Source organism: Pristiophorus japonicus, chromosome 18 (assembly GCF_044704955.1).
Source record: "Pristiophorus japonicus isolate sPriJap1 chromosome 18, sPriJap1.hap1, whole genome shotgun sequence".
Lineage (NCBI taxonomy): Eukaryota > Metazoa > Chordata > Chondrichthyes > Pristiophoridae > Pristiophorus > Pristiophorus japonicus.
This window is the reverse complement of record NC_091994.1, coordinates 113394958-113410486: the sequence shown is the minus strand read 5'-3', so window position 1 is coordinate 113410486 and position 15529 is coordinate 113394958. Positions and strand designations below refer to the sequence as shown.

At 42.3% G+C, this 15529-nt stretch overlaps 1 protein-coding gene across 3 annotated transcripts in view; it reads left to right on the top strand.

Moving 5' to 3' along the window:
- Positions 1-15529, top strand: part of cfap74 (cilia and flagella associated protein 74) — a 224664-nt gene that overhangs the window by 117981 nt on the left and 91154 nt on the right. For all 3 annotated transcript variants that reach the window (XM_070860623.1, XM_070860622.1, XM_070860624.1), the window contains 2 exons: positions 9804-9926; positions 12525-12646. In XM_070860623.1, the coding sequence (XP_070716724.1) occupies positions 9804-9926; positions 12525-12646 (245 nt within the window). The remainder of the gene's footprint in view (positions 1-9803; positions 9927-12524; positions 12647-15529) is intronic.

Genomic DNA, 15529 nt, shown 5'->3' with positions numbered 1-15529 from the left:
AGTTTCAGAGCGATGACCAGAGTCCTGATGGGACAAGTCATTGACATCCCAAAGCAACCGATCCGATAGGTTTCGAGGCGTCCTGCAGTACAGCCACCCGCCCCCCCCCCCCCGCCTCCCTCCCTCCCCACCCCGAGAGTCTCCAGAATCACCATTATGTGTTTTACACACCACAACCTTGCCTGCAAAGTGGAAAACCTGTGGAGGTCGAGGAGCATGCGGACACAGAGGATGCTGAGGAAGAGCAAGGGCCCCCCCCGAGAGCTATTTGGCAGCTGATCATCAAGAAGCACTTTGGCTAAATCATCCCTGTTGTCCTGCAGCAACAGTGCTGCCCAACATCAATTCCACTCCTTCCACACTGCAGAGGGCACTTAACCTCAGCCTTAGTATGGGTAGTTCTGCAAAATAACATTGCCTTGTCAACAAATACTCACCAAAAAAAAAAAAAAAAAAGGAGGCAAAAACAAAAGACAGAAAGGAGATGAGGAAAAGTGGAGGGCAGAGAAACCCAAGGCAAAGAACAAAAAGGGCCATTGTACAGCAAAATTCTAAAAGGACAGAGGGTGTTAAAAAAACAAGCCTAAAGGCTTTGTGTCTTAATGCAAGGAGTATCCGCAATAAGGTGGATGAATTAACTGTGCAAATAGATGTTAACAAATATGATGTGATTGGGATTACGGAGACGTGGCTCCAGGATGAGCAGGGCTGGGAACTCAACATCCAGGGGTATTCAACATTCAGGAAGGATAGAATAAAAGGAAAAGGAGGTGGGGTAGCATTGCTGGTTAAGGAGGAGATTAAGGCAATAGTTAGGAAGGACATTAGCTTGGATGATGTGGAATCTATATGGGTAGAGCTGCAGAACACCAAAGGGCAAAAAACGTTAGTGGGAGTTGTGTACAGACCTCCAAACAGTAGTAGTGATGTTGGGGAGGGCATCAAACAGGAAATTAGGGGTGCGTGCAATAAAGGTGCAGCAGTTATAATGGGTGACTTTAATATGCACATAGATTGGGCTAACCAAACTGGAAGCAATACGGTGGAGGAGGATTTTCTGGAGTGCATAAGGGATGGTTTTTTAGACCAATATGTCGAGGAACCAACTAGGGGGGAGGCCATCTTAGACTGGGTGTTATGTAATGAGAAAGGATTAATTAGCAATCTCGTTGTGCGAGGCCCCTTGGGGAAGAGTGACCATAATATGGTGGAATTCTGCATTAGGATGGAGAATGAAACAGTTAATTCAGAGACCATGGTCCAGAACTTAAAGAAGGCTAACTTTGAAGGTATGAGGCGTGAATTGGCTGAGATGGATTGGCGAATGATACTTAAGGGGTTGACTGTGGATGGGCAATGGCAGACATTTAGAGACCGCATGGATGAACTACAACAATTGTACATTCCTGTCTGGCATAGAAATAAAAAAGGGAAGGTGGCTCAACCGTGGCTATCAAGGGAAATCAGGGCTAGTATTAAAGCCAAGGAAGTGGCATACAAATTGGCCAGAAATAGCAGCGAACCTGGGGACTGGGAGAAATTTAGAACTCAGCAGAGGAGGACAAAGGGTTTGATTAGGGTAGGGAAAATGGAGTATGAGAAGAAGCTTGCAGGGAACATTAAGACGGATTGCAAAAGTTTCTATAGATATGTAAAGAGAAAAAGGTTAGTAAAGACAAACGTAGGTCCCCTGCAGTCAGAATCAGGGGAAGTCATAACGGGGAACAAAGAAATGGCGGACCAATTGAACAAGTACTTTGGTTCGGTATTCACGAAGGAGGACACGAACAACCTTCCGGTTATAAAAGGGGTCGGGGGGTCTAGTAAGGAGGAGGAACTGAGGGAAATCCTTATTAGCCGGGAAATTGTGTTGGGGAAATTGATGGGATTGAAGGCCGATAAATCCCCAGGGCCTGATGGACTGCATCCCAGAGTACTTAAGGAGGTGGCCTTGGAAATAGCGGATGCGTTGACAGTCATTTTCCAACATTCCATTGACTCTGGATCAGTTCCTATGGAGTGGAGGGTAGCCAATGTAACCCCACTTTTTAAAAAACGGGGGTGAGAGAAAACAGGGAATTATAGACCGGTCAGCCTGACATCGGTAGTGGGTAAAATGATGGAATCAATTATTAAGGATGTCATAGCAGTGCATTTGGAAAGAGGTGACATGATAGGTCCAAGTCAGCATTGATTTGTGAAAGGGAAATCATGCTTGACAAATCTTCTGGAATTTTTTGAGGATGTTTCCAGTAGAGTGGATAAGGGAGAACCAGTTGATGTGGTATATTTGGACTTTCAGAAGGCGTTCGACAAGGTCCCACACAAGAGATTGATGTGCAAAGTTAGAGCACATGGGATTGGGGGTAGTGTACTGACATGGATTGAGAACTGGTTGTCAGACAGGAAGCAAAGAGTAGGAGTAAATGGGTACTTTTCAGAATGGCAGGCAGTGACTAGTGGGGTACCGCAAGGTTCTGTGCTGGGGCCCCAGCTGTTTACACTGTACATTAATGATTTAGATGAGGGGATTAAATGTAGTATCTCCAAATTTGCGGATGACACTAAGTTGGGTGGCAGTGTGAGCTGCGAGGAGGATGCTGTGAGGCTGCAGAGCGACTTGGATAGGTTAGGTGAGTGGGCAAATGCATGGCAGATGAAGTATAATGTGGATAAATGTGAGGTTATCCACTTTGGTGGTAAAAACAGAGAGACAGACTATTATCTGAATGGTGACAGATTAGGAAAAGGGGAGGTGCAAAGAGACCTGGGTGTCATGGTACATCAGTCATTGAAGGTTGGCATGCAGGTGCAGCAGGCGGTTAAGAAAGCAAATGGCATGTTGGCCTTCATAGCAAGGGGATTTGAGTACAGGGGCAGGGAGGTGTTGCTACAGTTGTACAGGGCATTGGTGAGGCCACACCTGGAGTATTGTGTACAGTTTTGGTCTCCTAACCTGAGGAAGGACATTCTTGCTATTGAGGGAGTACAGCGAAGGTTCACCAGACTGATTCCCGGGATGGCGGGACTGACCTATCAAGAAAGACTGGATCAACTGGGCTTGTATTCACTGGAGTTCAGAAGAATGAGAGGGGACCTCATAGAAACATATAAAATTCTGATGGGGTTAGACAGGTTAGATGCAGGAAGAATGTTCCCAATGTTGGGGAAGTCCAGAACCAGGGGTCACAGTCTAAGGATAAGGGGTAAGCCATTTAGGACCGAGATGCGGAGGAACTTCTTCACCCAGAGAGTGGTGAACCTGTGGAATTCTCTACCACAGAAAGTTGTTGAGGCCAATTCACTAAATATATTCAAAAAGGAGTTAGATGAGGTCCTTACTGCTAGGGGGATCAAGGGGTATGGCGAGAAAGCAGGAATGGGGTACTGAAGTTGAATGTTCAGCCATGAACTCATTGAATGGCGGTGCAGGCTAGAAGGGCCGAATGGCCTACTCCTGCACCTATTTTCTATGTTTCTATGTTTCTATGTAAACAAACTGCATGTCCAGAATTATGTAAATACGTTTTATTTACAATTCTGCCAAATATATCCAAATACTAATGATGACCCTGGCGTTCTCCTACCTACCGTAGTACTCCTGCGAGGTACTACCCCAGTGGCTTCAGCGTGGGAGGCGGTAGGCTGCTGTGTCTCTATGCTGGCCATGGTTGACGACATCAAGGAGCTCAGACCTCGGAGGGGCCGGCTGCAGATTGCAGCATCTCGCCCCCTGCCAGGGCAGTCTGGCCCAACTGGCTTTCTGACCGTTGTGCAGGCGCTGGTTGAGGGGCTGTGGGAGGGGTAGACGTGCTGCCATCGCGGGAGGGGACAGCATGTGCCTCTCTCATGGCGTCACTGCCACCCGCACCGATCGGCGGGAGAGCAGACTGCAGGAGGGCTGTGGCTCTGTGCAAGCCCCCTATCCATGCTTTCCTGCAAGCTTGGGGACATGGTGGAGCCCAGATCCTGAATGTCACCAGTCGAAAGATTGATCAAAGCTGCCATTCTGGTACCACAGGCTCCTGAACTGAGGATCCCCCTGCTACAAGCTAATCCACATTCCCTAAATACAAGCTCGAGACCCTGGTGTCCGATTACCTTGGCAGATTTTATTAAACAGCACACATGGATAATACAAGCAAGCTATATGTCTATACACTCACCAGTAGGAAACTCATGGGGGCTAGGAGCAGGAGCAAGCCAGGCTGTTCTTCACACTGAGTTCACCTGACAGAGCATTTCATTCCATATTTATACCTTTCTTAAAACACACCTACTTGTACTGCAACTGTCAGTCATCTCTTCGGCTGTCCCTAGGAGTCGAGGATGACTTGCCTCGGAACTAAAAATGAGTTCTCAGGTGACTGATAAGTCTGATGCAGGAACTACAGTCTCTTGGCAGATGTCATATGACTGGTTTGATGTGGAATTGTGTTCTAGGAGCCCGAATTTTTATCCATACCAGTCCTCAAGGTTGATGAATTTTGCATTCCTTACATTGTTGCACTGAACTCATCTCTCTGCATTTTTCTATACAATGTTGTATTTACTTTGAGCACTTTAACTCTGGCACTAACTCTGGCACTTGGTTTATTTTATGATTATCGAAACCTAATTCTAAGATGATCTAACACTCATCCTAGCCCCATCTAACACTTATGCAAGTAAGTTATATTTAGCAGTTAGTTACACATTACACTAGCTGTTTTTTGTTCTATTTTATCCCCGTATCCATGTCACCCGAATTCAGCAAATTCTCCGTGCTGCACTGCACGTACACTCTTTGTTCCTACACGTTATATACTGACTATCCCATCATGCTCTATGCTTATGCCAAGCCATTTAGCCTGTCATGCTACACTATTCCACACCCCGTGCAGTGTGCATAGAGTTGAACACATGCTCCGTGGTTGAGTGCATTGCTTCGGTGGATTTGAAATGAGGGGAGAGGGACAAATGTTCGCAATTAGTGGCAAGGGACAATAGTAGCAGATGACTGGCAGCTCTAAGCAGCACCAGGTTGTCATGCAGCGTGTGTGAGGGCCAGAGTTCAGTGCCAAGAGAAAAGGAGGGGGAGATGGCCAAACACTCTGCGTGGCATATCCTCCGGCCTCACCATCTGTTTCTTACCCTCGCTCTGCCCATAACATCTATGGCGGCCTCCTCCATTGGCACAATGACTTGGGAGATGGTGGCTCTCCTCTGGTTCAAGTCATCATGTGCCAGCTTGTCCTGATAGAAGAGTCAGAGCCTGTTCCATCAAGCTAGAGCTGGACCCGTTTCTGGCTGGGCCGGAGATCACGTCATACAGAAGATAGGTAACGCATAGGGCCAGGGTAATCTCCTGCACTTATTTCGATCACCTAAATAAGTCAGAGAGGAATTTCCCAGATTTTTCCCCCAAAATTGGACTGGGTTTGTAATCTGCTTCCTGCAGGGTTTTTTGTTATATTGATTGAGGGATAAATATTGGCCCCAGGACACCGGGGATAACTCCCCTGCTCTTCTTCGAAATAGTGCCGTGGGATCTTTTACGTCCACCTGAGAGAGCAGATGAGGCCTCAGTTTAACGTCTCATCCGAAAGACGGCACCTCCGACAGTGCAGCGCGCCCTCAGCACTGCACTGGAGTATCGGCTTAGATTTATTTTGTGCTACAAGTTCCTGGGTCACACTTTTAGGGTCACACTAGTTCAGTCTGAGCTTGCCAATCTCAGGTAGGTACTTGTCTTGCATGCCCAGCATTATTGTTTGAGAAGATGTTCCATTTACCATCTACTGAAGAGTTGCTGAACATGCTCCCTCAGTCCATTTGTTTTGAATCTTCCCTCATCCCGTTGAATTTAAAATGATAAACCTTGCTCCTGGTCTTGGGTTTAATTGTGTCCCTGTTCATGTGAATCTTGATCGTTTGGTGCTCACTGTTCCGTGGAGTGCTGGCACTTCCATTTTCTTTACACTGTGAGATTCATTTATCAGATCAAAGTGAGCATTGCTTCCCTTACGCACTGAGTCATGAAGCAGCCATGCAGTGCATTTACCGACTCTGAATCCGCACCACTTGGGTTTGCTCAATTTATGAGGCTGATTGAAATCACCCATCAGCATAACTTTGATGTTCTCATGCACCCCTCTTATGTCTTCATAGAGCAAACTCTTCCCTTTGTGTTTAACGGGTGGTCTGTAGCATACCCTTAATGCTAACTTTGACATTTTTTCACATTATCTATTTCTATTTAAAAACAGTTCTTTCCCCCTCCCACAAGGTTCATTTCATTTAACTCCCAGTTGTCCCTGACATACATGACTACCGCACCTCATTTTCTGTCCTTTCTGAATGCTCTATAATCCTGGCTGTTAAATTCATTTCTATCCTCTGGTCTAGCTATGTTTCTGATATTCCTAGCAGATTGTAATTACCTACTACCACAGTAGCTGCAGTTCAGTCATCCTACTGTTTCAAAAATTCATTCTTGGGATTTGGGCGTCGCTGACAAGGCCGGCATTTATTGCCCATCCCCAGTTGCCCTTGAGAAGGTGATGAGCCACCGCCTTGAACCGCTGCAGTCCGTGTGGTGAAGGTGCTCCCACAGTGCTGTTAGGAAGGGAGTTCCAGGATTTTGACCCAAAGACGATGCTGGAACGGTGATATATTTCCAAGTGTGTGACTTAGAGGGAATATATGCCAAAACAATGTTGGCCTTTTAGAGAGTAGTATGGTTAAAACTAGCATTAAATCATCTCAACAACATCATGCCAAAAGATGGAGAATGCCTTTAAGATATTGTTCGGTTGCTGAGAATACATTCTGTCACCTTTCGTAACCCAGCTCCTCACTGGGGTTCAACCTGAAATTGAGTGGAGAATAGGACAATGTCATCATCCTTTGCTTCCCTAACCTAAAGCCGTCCCATTAGGGAGCATTCATTACTAGTTGGGCACTTCTTTATAAAATGATACGTCAGTACCTTGAAATGTTCTCCAGCACAAGTCAGTGCCTTCAGTAGGGAAGGTAAGAGAAATTAAAAAAAAACATAATTGGAAATGTTGCCAGAGTTGCTGCCATGCTGACGCAACAGGGAAAGCCTGGAAACATGTGACACTCATTCTTTATTGATGATCTCTAGTGTTTATTCATGTATGTAATAAGGGGGAGGGGGGATTCTCTGTGTCACAAAACAGAATAAAAACACTATAAATTTTCAGCTGTTCATCTACAGTGTCACAGGTGCTGGCCACATAATACAGATGTGGAAGTCAGCATTGACTTGACTGATCCTATAAATTACGTGACAACATTTATTAAGTGTTGAACGTTATCGTAAAGTCAAAATGAAGTGTTGCTTTTATTATTTAGAGAGGGTATTGTCATTACATTGGGGAGTCATTAAAGGCACCTCTATCTACAAAGCGGGAGAAGTTTATTGATGATTTACCACAGTAACAGTGCTGCATTAACTTTTTTGTCAGTTTTACTGTTCAGCGAATACGGATCAATGTTGGGGATGCTTGCCGCATGCGTTTATGCGCTTTTTGCAGTTTAAAGCACCAACAATCATTTCCGTGGCAGCAAATTGTAGTACTGCATTCATTTCTTTTGTTATACTTGAATATAATTAATTGTTATTACTTCAGTAATTCACAAGTATGTATCAAAATCTGCAATTTCTGTGCTACTTCTTTTGAGCAGCCTCGTCTAAGATAAATGCCCATGACTGGCCCAGAAATCCCAGCCTCCCCGGGTCTGTGCGGAGTGTGTACGGATCTGGGAAGGCATCGCAAAAGCCGGTTTTTAGCGTACAAAGCACATGCACTGAAAACCGTTTTTTCCGATCCGTCAAGTTTCTGGCTTGACAGAATCCTCCGCATCTCAGGAGTGAGGACATTTGCACGGGCAGGATTGCGGGATTTACCCATATCTTTCCCAGCAAATGTCCTCAAAACTCTTGCGTCTGATAAAAGCCGGTGCATAGCCTAGTGTTACAAGCATAAGAGTTTTAAAACACACAAAAACATAATAAAATAAACTTTAAAAAACACATTTTATTGTTAAAAACCTTCCCCACTACAGTAAATTTATTTTAAACCATAATTTAAAAAATGTTTTTAAAAAATCGGGAAAATATGTTTTTTTATGATATAAATAACTTTAATTTAAATTAATGTTAAATATGTGGTGTATTTTTTTCTATTTTTTTATTAGTGTTTTGGGTGTTTGGGGGGGGTTTCTCATTCATAATAATGGGAACACTCCAACTTACGGAGTTCCCATTATTATGAATGAGAAAATACTTTACCTGGATTGGCTGCCCAGAGCCATATGACTGCAGCTCTAGCTCTGCGGATGTCCTGACGTGCACGCGCTGCAACGCGCAGTTAGTGGAGGCCTCAGGACCAGGATCGCTTGTGGGCGCAGCAGCTTCAGATAAGCGCGCATCTTTTTTCCTTTTTTTAGCCGATCGCCTGCGAGAAGCAGCCGACCGAGATTTCTAGGCCAACATTTATCCTGAAAATTCCATCTCGCCCCAAGTAGTTCAGGAATGGATTCATTGAGTGAAATGGATTGTCCAAATGATGCGGCATCACAGCCCCTGGAGTGAAGCTTGCATGGAACATTGCCCTTGTGGCAATAGGTTTCTTCAGTATTATCAGTAAATGCTGGAAACACGCATTTACATCTGTGAAGAGAAAACACAGATAACTTATCGGGTGCGGACCCTTCTGCATCCTGAGGATCTACACCCAAAACGCGAACCTGTCTTTTTCTTTACAGATCCTGATGGCCCTGCTGTGTGTTTTGAATATTCTCGTTTTTTAATTTCAGATTTACACCAGCAGCAGTTTTGTTTCTTTTTCTTTGTTTGGGTTTGGGTTTCTTGGTGTGCAGACTTTGACAGCCGGGACCTCCTGCCAAGGATTGAAAACTAATGATTGGTTTAAAAATGTGACCTTGATATATTTTGGTCATGAATATAAAGCAGCTCCATATATTTTAATGGTGACTTGACAGCTTCCTATAAAGTAATACACAAAAACTTAAAATTATTGCCGTGCAGCTGGCTTTTATTGAGGTATGGCTTTGAGTTGCTGTCTGCGCAAATAAAAATAAAAACAGAACATGCTGAAAATATTCAGCAAGTCAGGCATCCCTGATGTCATTTAATCTCTTCTTCCTTCCACCCTATCACAGACCTTCCCTTTTATTCTTTCCTCCACTCCCCTCTTTCCCGACCTCTGCACTTGCTTAAAACTTGTTAAGTTTCTAACTTTTTCCAGTTCTGATGCAAGGTCATCGACCTGGAACATTAACTCTGTTTCTCGCTCCGCAGATGCTGCCTGACCCGCTGAATGTCTCCAGCATTTACTGTTTTTATTATTAATGAAAACTAGGCACTGATGATCTACTGAGATGTACTTAACAGAACTGAGTTAGATTAGTATGAATGGCTACTGCTGAATCCATACCATATAACGGTCTTGCGGTTGTTTAGCAGCAGAAATATTAATGGTATGTTAAAACCATCTTAATAATTACATGCATATCTTAAAGCTGTATAGACATAGTTCACCTCTTGGAACAAACTTTATTATGAGATGGAGTATAAACATGGCAGCTCTAGCTGTCACCTGCAAAGCTTTAACATCGTTGCTCTCAATAAAAAGCTAATATTGGTAAATTGACATCTTTCTATGAAGTAATACACAAAAACTGCAAACTGCAAATCATTGCCTTTGCAGCTGCCTTTTGTTGCCTTAAGTCATCAAGTGTACTCTTGTTTACTGAAGCTTTTTTTGTTTTAGGTCACCATGGATGTAATTGGCCCATTTACTTCTGTCAAGTTGCCTATTATCTTTGTACCTACAATCCCTGGCAAAGTACAGACACATATTGAGATAATATTTTCTGATCCAGCATCGGAAAATGTAAGTCCCGTTTCGAGTCAGTTGTTTATATATATATATATATGTATATATTTAAGTGTCTGCTTGGCTCAGTTGGTAGAATGCTTGCCTCTGAGTCAGAATATAGTGTGTTCAAGTTCCACAATGAGCTTGAACACATAATCTAGGCTCATGCTTCAATGTGGTTGGGAGACTATGCTGCACTGTGACAGGAGCAATCCTTCAGATGAGGAACAGTAGACCTGTTCAGGTGAATGTTTAAAGACTCTATGACACCTTTTCAGTGACTATTATTGTATCCATACCCATTATATATAACACCATAGCTACTAGAGAGGGAATTACTGCAGTGCAATTTTGACAGAAGATTTCTCCCACCACACATTGTAGCTATGCATTCCTTCTATTTCTGCCCCCCCCCCGCCATTTTAATGTTATAGCCTCGGATTGCGGGTGATTATAAAGTTCATTACTTTGCTTTCATGCTTTATGGTGTTATCTGAAACCTTCAGTTGTGTTGGGGTCTTATCATTAATTTCCATCAATTAACTGTTCTATGTGAATTGTCACATTTGTTTCACTGGAGTGTGAACCAAGAATCGTTTCTTTTAAACAATATTTTTTCGCTGGAGGAACCATAATGTACTGCACCTAAAAACATTGGTCAGCTTCCCCCCCCCCGCCCCCTTCCCCTTTATATAGCCCTTGTGGAACATACCTACACCAGTTTTCTGCTTTCACATAGCAAGAAATGTCTTGTGGGTCTGTGATAAGAACGTAACCATGTAAATATCTACAATATTACAGTTGATCTACTTGTATACTATAAAGTCCAAAATACTTGCGATGTCACAGTTCAAAGTGTAAGAAGTATAAAATAAAAAGCGAATCATTTCTTGCTGGTTTTATATGAAAAACTGGCCTCTTCGAAAAGGCAGGCTCCAATAATTTACAAGCAGCCGCCGATCTATGGAGACATTCCTCAACATTACTCCCCAATTGCACCATTTCCACACAAGGAGTAACCAAGAAGTGGCTTTAAACAGAGATACCAAATAAACATAGCTTCATTTTAGCAGCTAAATATCACAACATGCTCCCTGTAAGCAATGCTACAAGAAATTAGCTCATACACACGACGGTAAATTTTTGTCTTAGCTCTCCTGGTGCACTGCACTGGGAGGATGTATTGGAAAACCACTCACATGTGGTATACAATATTCCCTCCATCGTGGGCAGTGGCCCCCTGATTTTCCAATATACACTCCTGCCATATGAGGCTTAAAGATGAAAATTTACCCCATATAATTTTTTTTTGTTGTGTTCCTGCATGTTTTTACAAACAAAACCTTGGTATTAAAGATGAATTGTTACCACATAAAAACATTCGCATATACTGATATTTGAATACACTTCAGGATACATTCCACTTGTGCTTAAGTGAACAAAGCTCCAAATGTATGAATTTAGGGGGTGAATTTTTGGGTAGCTTTTCCTGCTGCCATTCCGTAATCTTGGAGGAAATTCAATGGAAATTTACGACAGAGGAATCAATTCATCCCCCACGTTCATTTATTTATTCTGCTTTTATCTAGAGCTAAAGCGATCACCAAACTGTCCTTTGCATCATTTTCTCTGTTGTCAACTTCAAGGCATTTAAATCACTTAGTCAAGAGGGTAGTGTAGTCACAGAAATCAGTCACCCTCATTTTGTGCTGGCCTGCAAGACAAAAACAGCACCTTAAGAATTTCTACAAGTAGAAAAAAATTAACTTTCTTCAATCAAAATATTTCAATAAGTTACAACATGCACAGAAAGTTTCATCTGTGGCGGTTTTAAAATTTAGAAACAATGATTGTAGTCAGAAAATGGTGTACTTTAACATGCTGTCATTGAGTAATTCTCTTGGGCAGTACAGTTGAAAAAAGTGTGCTTGTGTTATAAAGTGTAAAACAAGATTCAAACGTTTTTATCTCACGTTATGGAGAAAAGCCAAGACTAAAATAAACAGATACTGTGAAGAGTCGGATTCCTAAAGGTGCTCTCTTTTCAGTGCTACTGAGAAGTTGATTAATGACACCATTGCTCCATTGTTTTATATAATTGACTTGATTGTAAAGAAATGTTGGCTCTCTCACTTGTGTTTTGCTTGCAGATTATGAACTTGCATTGCTCACACAACCAGTATATGTATAACCATAGCTATAATTAGGAAGCTTTTATGGTGCTGCTGTTTCTATCATTTATACCTCCTTTACAAACTACGCGGTTTCATGTGATTTCCCTGTAATTGGTACAATGAGTCTGTAGGCTGAAGAGTCGCTTCTTATGTTGATGCTCACCCAACATCAGCTGTCCGAAGGTGCACAAGATGCACCAGGATCACCAGACAACCCTTCATTGTCACAGAAAGAGAATATATAAGAAAAATGGCTTTTAAAATGTATAGAAACAAAATTATTTCAGAGGTTTTCACGATCCTATGATATGAGCTTGTACTATTCCAGTTTCTAATCCAAAGCAATAACATTCTTGGAAATGTTGCAATTTTTTAATTAAACACAGCAGGTTATGCAGATTAGCCCTGTCGATTTATTTTTTTGCACTTCCAAAAATAGATACCCATTAAGGTTCAAGCAGAGGCCATTGACGTACCAGTCTGGATATCAAATCCTAATATAGACTTGAAAATCTGCATGTATGACCGGCTTTACCAAGATTCCATTCGCGCTCACAACAGGTAAGCTGCTGAGAAAAAAAACGGCCCTTTATGGCAGAGCGCATTTGACGTAAGGAAGAATGGAGGTGAAATACATAGCGGGTCTGCAAAGAATGATAGCAAAGAGGCATTTCTCATTCAGATATAACACACATTTTCAGAAAATTATGCCTTGTGAAGGTCATGTTAAGCTCTGTGGCTTTCCCAAGAACATTACATAAATGAGATTCCGATTTTCTTTCTCCTTCCACATTGCTTCCCTTAGCAATACATTTACTTGCCCCAATTCTTAGAAAAGGACATTTTAAACAAAGAAAAAACCATTTGATTTTGTTTTTCCAAGATCTTAAGTGTAGTAATTTATTAATTTGCTTTACTGGCAAAAGCACATACTACAATTATGAAGCCGTATGCAGACTTATCCTTATGGGTGCTGCATTGTCATTACATATTCTATTATGTACTTGCACATAATGACACTGTGTAACTATGCTTATTTAATACGTTGCCTGCAGGTTATAAAATATCTGAGTAATATCTTAAAAGTTGCAAATATTATGCTGTTGTCCAAGCTCCACAAACCCAAATCCAATACCTTCCAATCTCCTGTCTCCTAAAAAGATCTGCCAAAGCTTGCTGATACAAAGTTAATAATGGTTCAGGGGTTCATTGCCAGTTCCATGATGTGTCCCTTGATTATATGTGCATTTTGCTCTGTGTTTGGCCCACATAAAGTTCTTATACACTCTATTGTCTCTCTCAATATGGTATCTATAAAGTAGTTTTGCCTTATTTTGTGCAAAAGTTCTCTTTTGCTTCCTGCCAGTTCCTTCTAGTGGTTGACATAATATTCATCATGCTTGAGTCCTCTTTTGCACATTTGGGGGACATCTTCCCCTACCAGAAATGTCCTTGTAAGGCTCCACTACAGAGGTCACCATGACTTGCAGTAGCTGATGAGGAAACATGATTTTTGCTGGTTTTTATACTCTATGTACACACTTCACAGTTGGGTTAACAGGTTGTCCAACATCTATAGTAGTTCAGGGGTTTGTTAGCTGCTGGAGAAACAGTAAAATATCATTATTACAGTGATGTCATGACTGCCTGCTATTCTTTCATTATGCCTAACACAATTGGATTCTCAGGAATCACACGCTACAAACCATGAGTTCCCACAATTTCATTATAGGATCCTTGATCTTTACACTAATCTGGTATTTCTTCATTTTTTCCAAAAAAGTAGAATGTCAACTCCTTATTTCACATAATTCACAATGGGCAGATTGCAAATCACATTTATTAAGCATTATTATTATAACTACTTCAGTAAAAGTTCAAGAAATGGCAGTTTTTCCCTTTCATGCAAAGAAACATTTAAAATGTACAGGACTGGAAAAAGCACATCGCTTTCCATTGCAGGCTGCTCCCAAAATTCTTGCTCAGAAATTCTGGTGGCAGGCTTTTGGGAATGGATCTGGAGCAGGGCAGAACTTCCAGTATCCCTGCGAAACCCACCTGTGCTGGGGTTGGAAATGTGATGCGGCATTGGCCCTAGGCACAAACAATGCTGCCACTTTCGTTGGAGGCCAATTTCTGTGATTACTTACTTTTAGGAAACTTTAAAAAAAAAATGTAAATACCTTCCCCTCATCCTTAGCAACCCTGGGTGCCAGGGCTACACAATGTCATTTGCATCCAGTGTTACCAGGGCACAAATTACAGGAAGTGTTGCATCACGTATTGTCCTCATTTGAATGGCATCATAATACGCTTAGAATTTTTGCTGGCAGTGAAAGTGGCAGGGATTTGGTATTATCAGGTCCTGCACCATATTTTGCCCCTCCTGTCCGCATTATCTTGCTTTTGCAACCCCACAGCTGCCAATTTTGGGTCCTTAGTTTGTTCCTCATTGCTTCTTTCTCTAAAAAACAATTCATATTCTATCTTAAATTTACCATCAATATCCACTTCCACACATTCACCAGTGCCTGTGTGACGTAGTTAAATCTGGATTCTCAGTTCACCTTTCCTTTTCTGAGTCGGATTCTATGCCTCCATTTCAGAGTTTGTGATTATGTGACGTACTGTCATTTATTAGGGTTCTGTTCACCTACACCCGTTAAAATCTTGAAAACTTTGATCAGGTCTTACAGTTTCTTCAATCTTTCTTTGTAGTTGGGTTATTAACCTCCAGGATTAGTATAGTTGCCCTCCTTTGTATCCTCTCTAAAACCAAGATATCCTCACAATTGTATGGTAACCAGAACTGTACACAGGACTCTGGATGGGCCCAAACCAGGATTTGCAGGGCTTTGCATTTAATAAGTTCCCTATTACATAAGAACATAAGAAATAGGAGCAGGAGTAGGTCATCTGGCCCCTCGCGCCTGCTCCGTAATTCAATAAGATCATGGCTGATCTGATTTTGGCCTTGACTCCACTTCCCTGCCTGTTCCCCATAACGTTTGACTCCCTTATCTTTCAAAAATCTGTCTACCTCCATCTTAAATATATTCAATTACTTCCCTGAACCTGTGTTTGATCCCTCTGGTTATACGCCCCAAGGTCTGGTTTGACTTTTTTTGTACTGCAGTGGCTTATGTGTCGTGGTTTCACAAGCTATCTGCCGGTACCCCGGGCTCCTATGTTCTGTTGTACTTTGTAATCGAGTACTGTCCATTTTATATTTCCCTTTTACAGTCTCATCATTTTACGTTTATCACATTAAACACTACCTATCATTTGGCAACCAAAGCACTTATTCTGTCAGATTTCCCTATATTTGGTTCACTTCACTTGTTACCCGTTTTTTGTAGCACCGCCGCTCCCCACCCCCCCCCCCCCCCCCCACCCCCTCCATTGACTTTAAGCATCCCTGATTTGAATCGCTCCACCAAACGA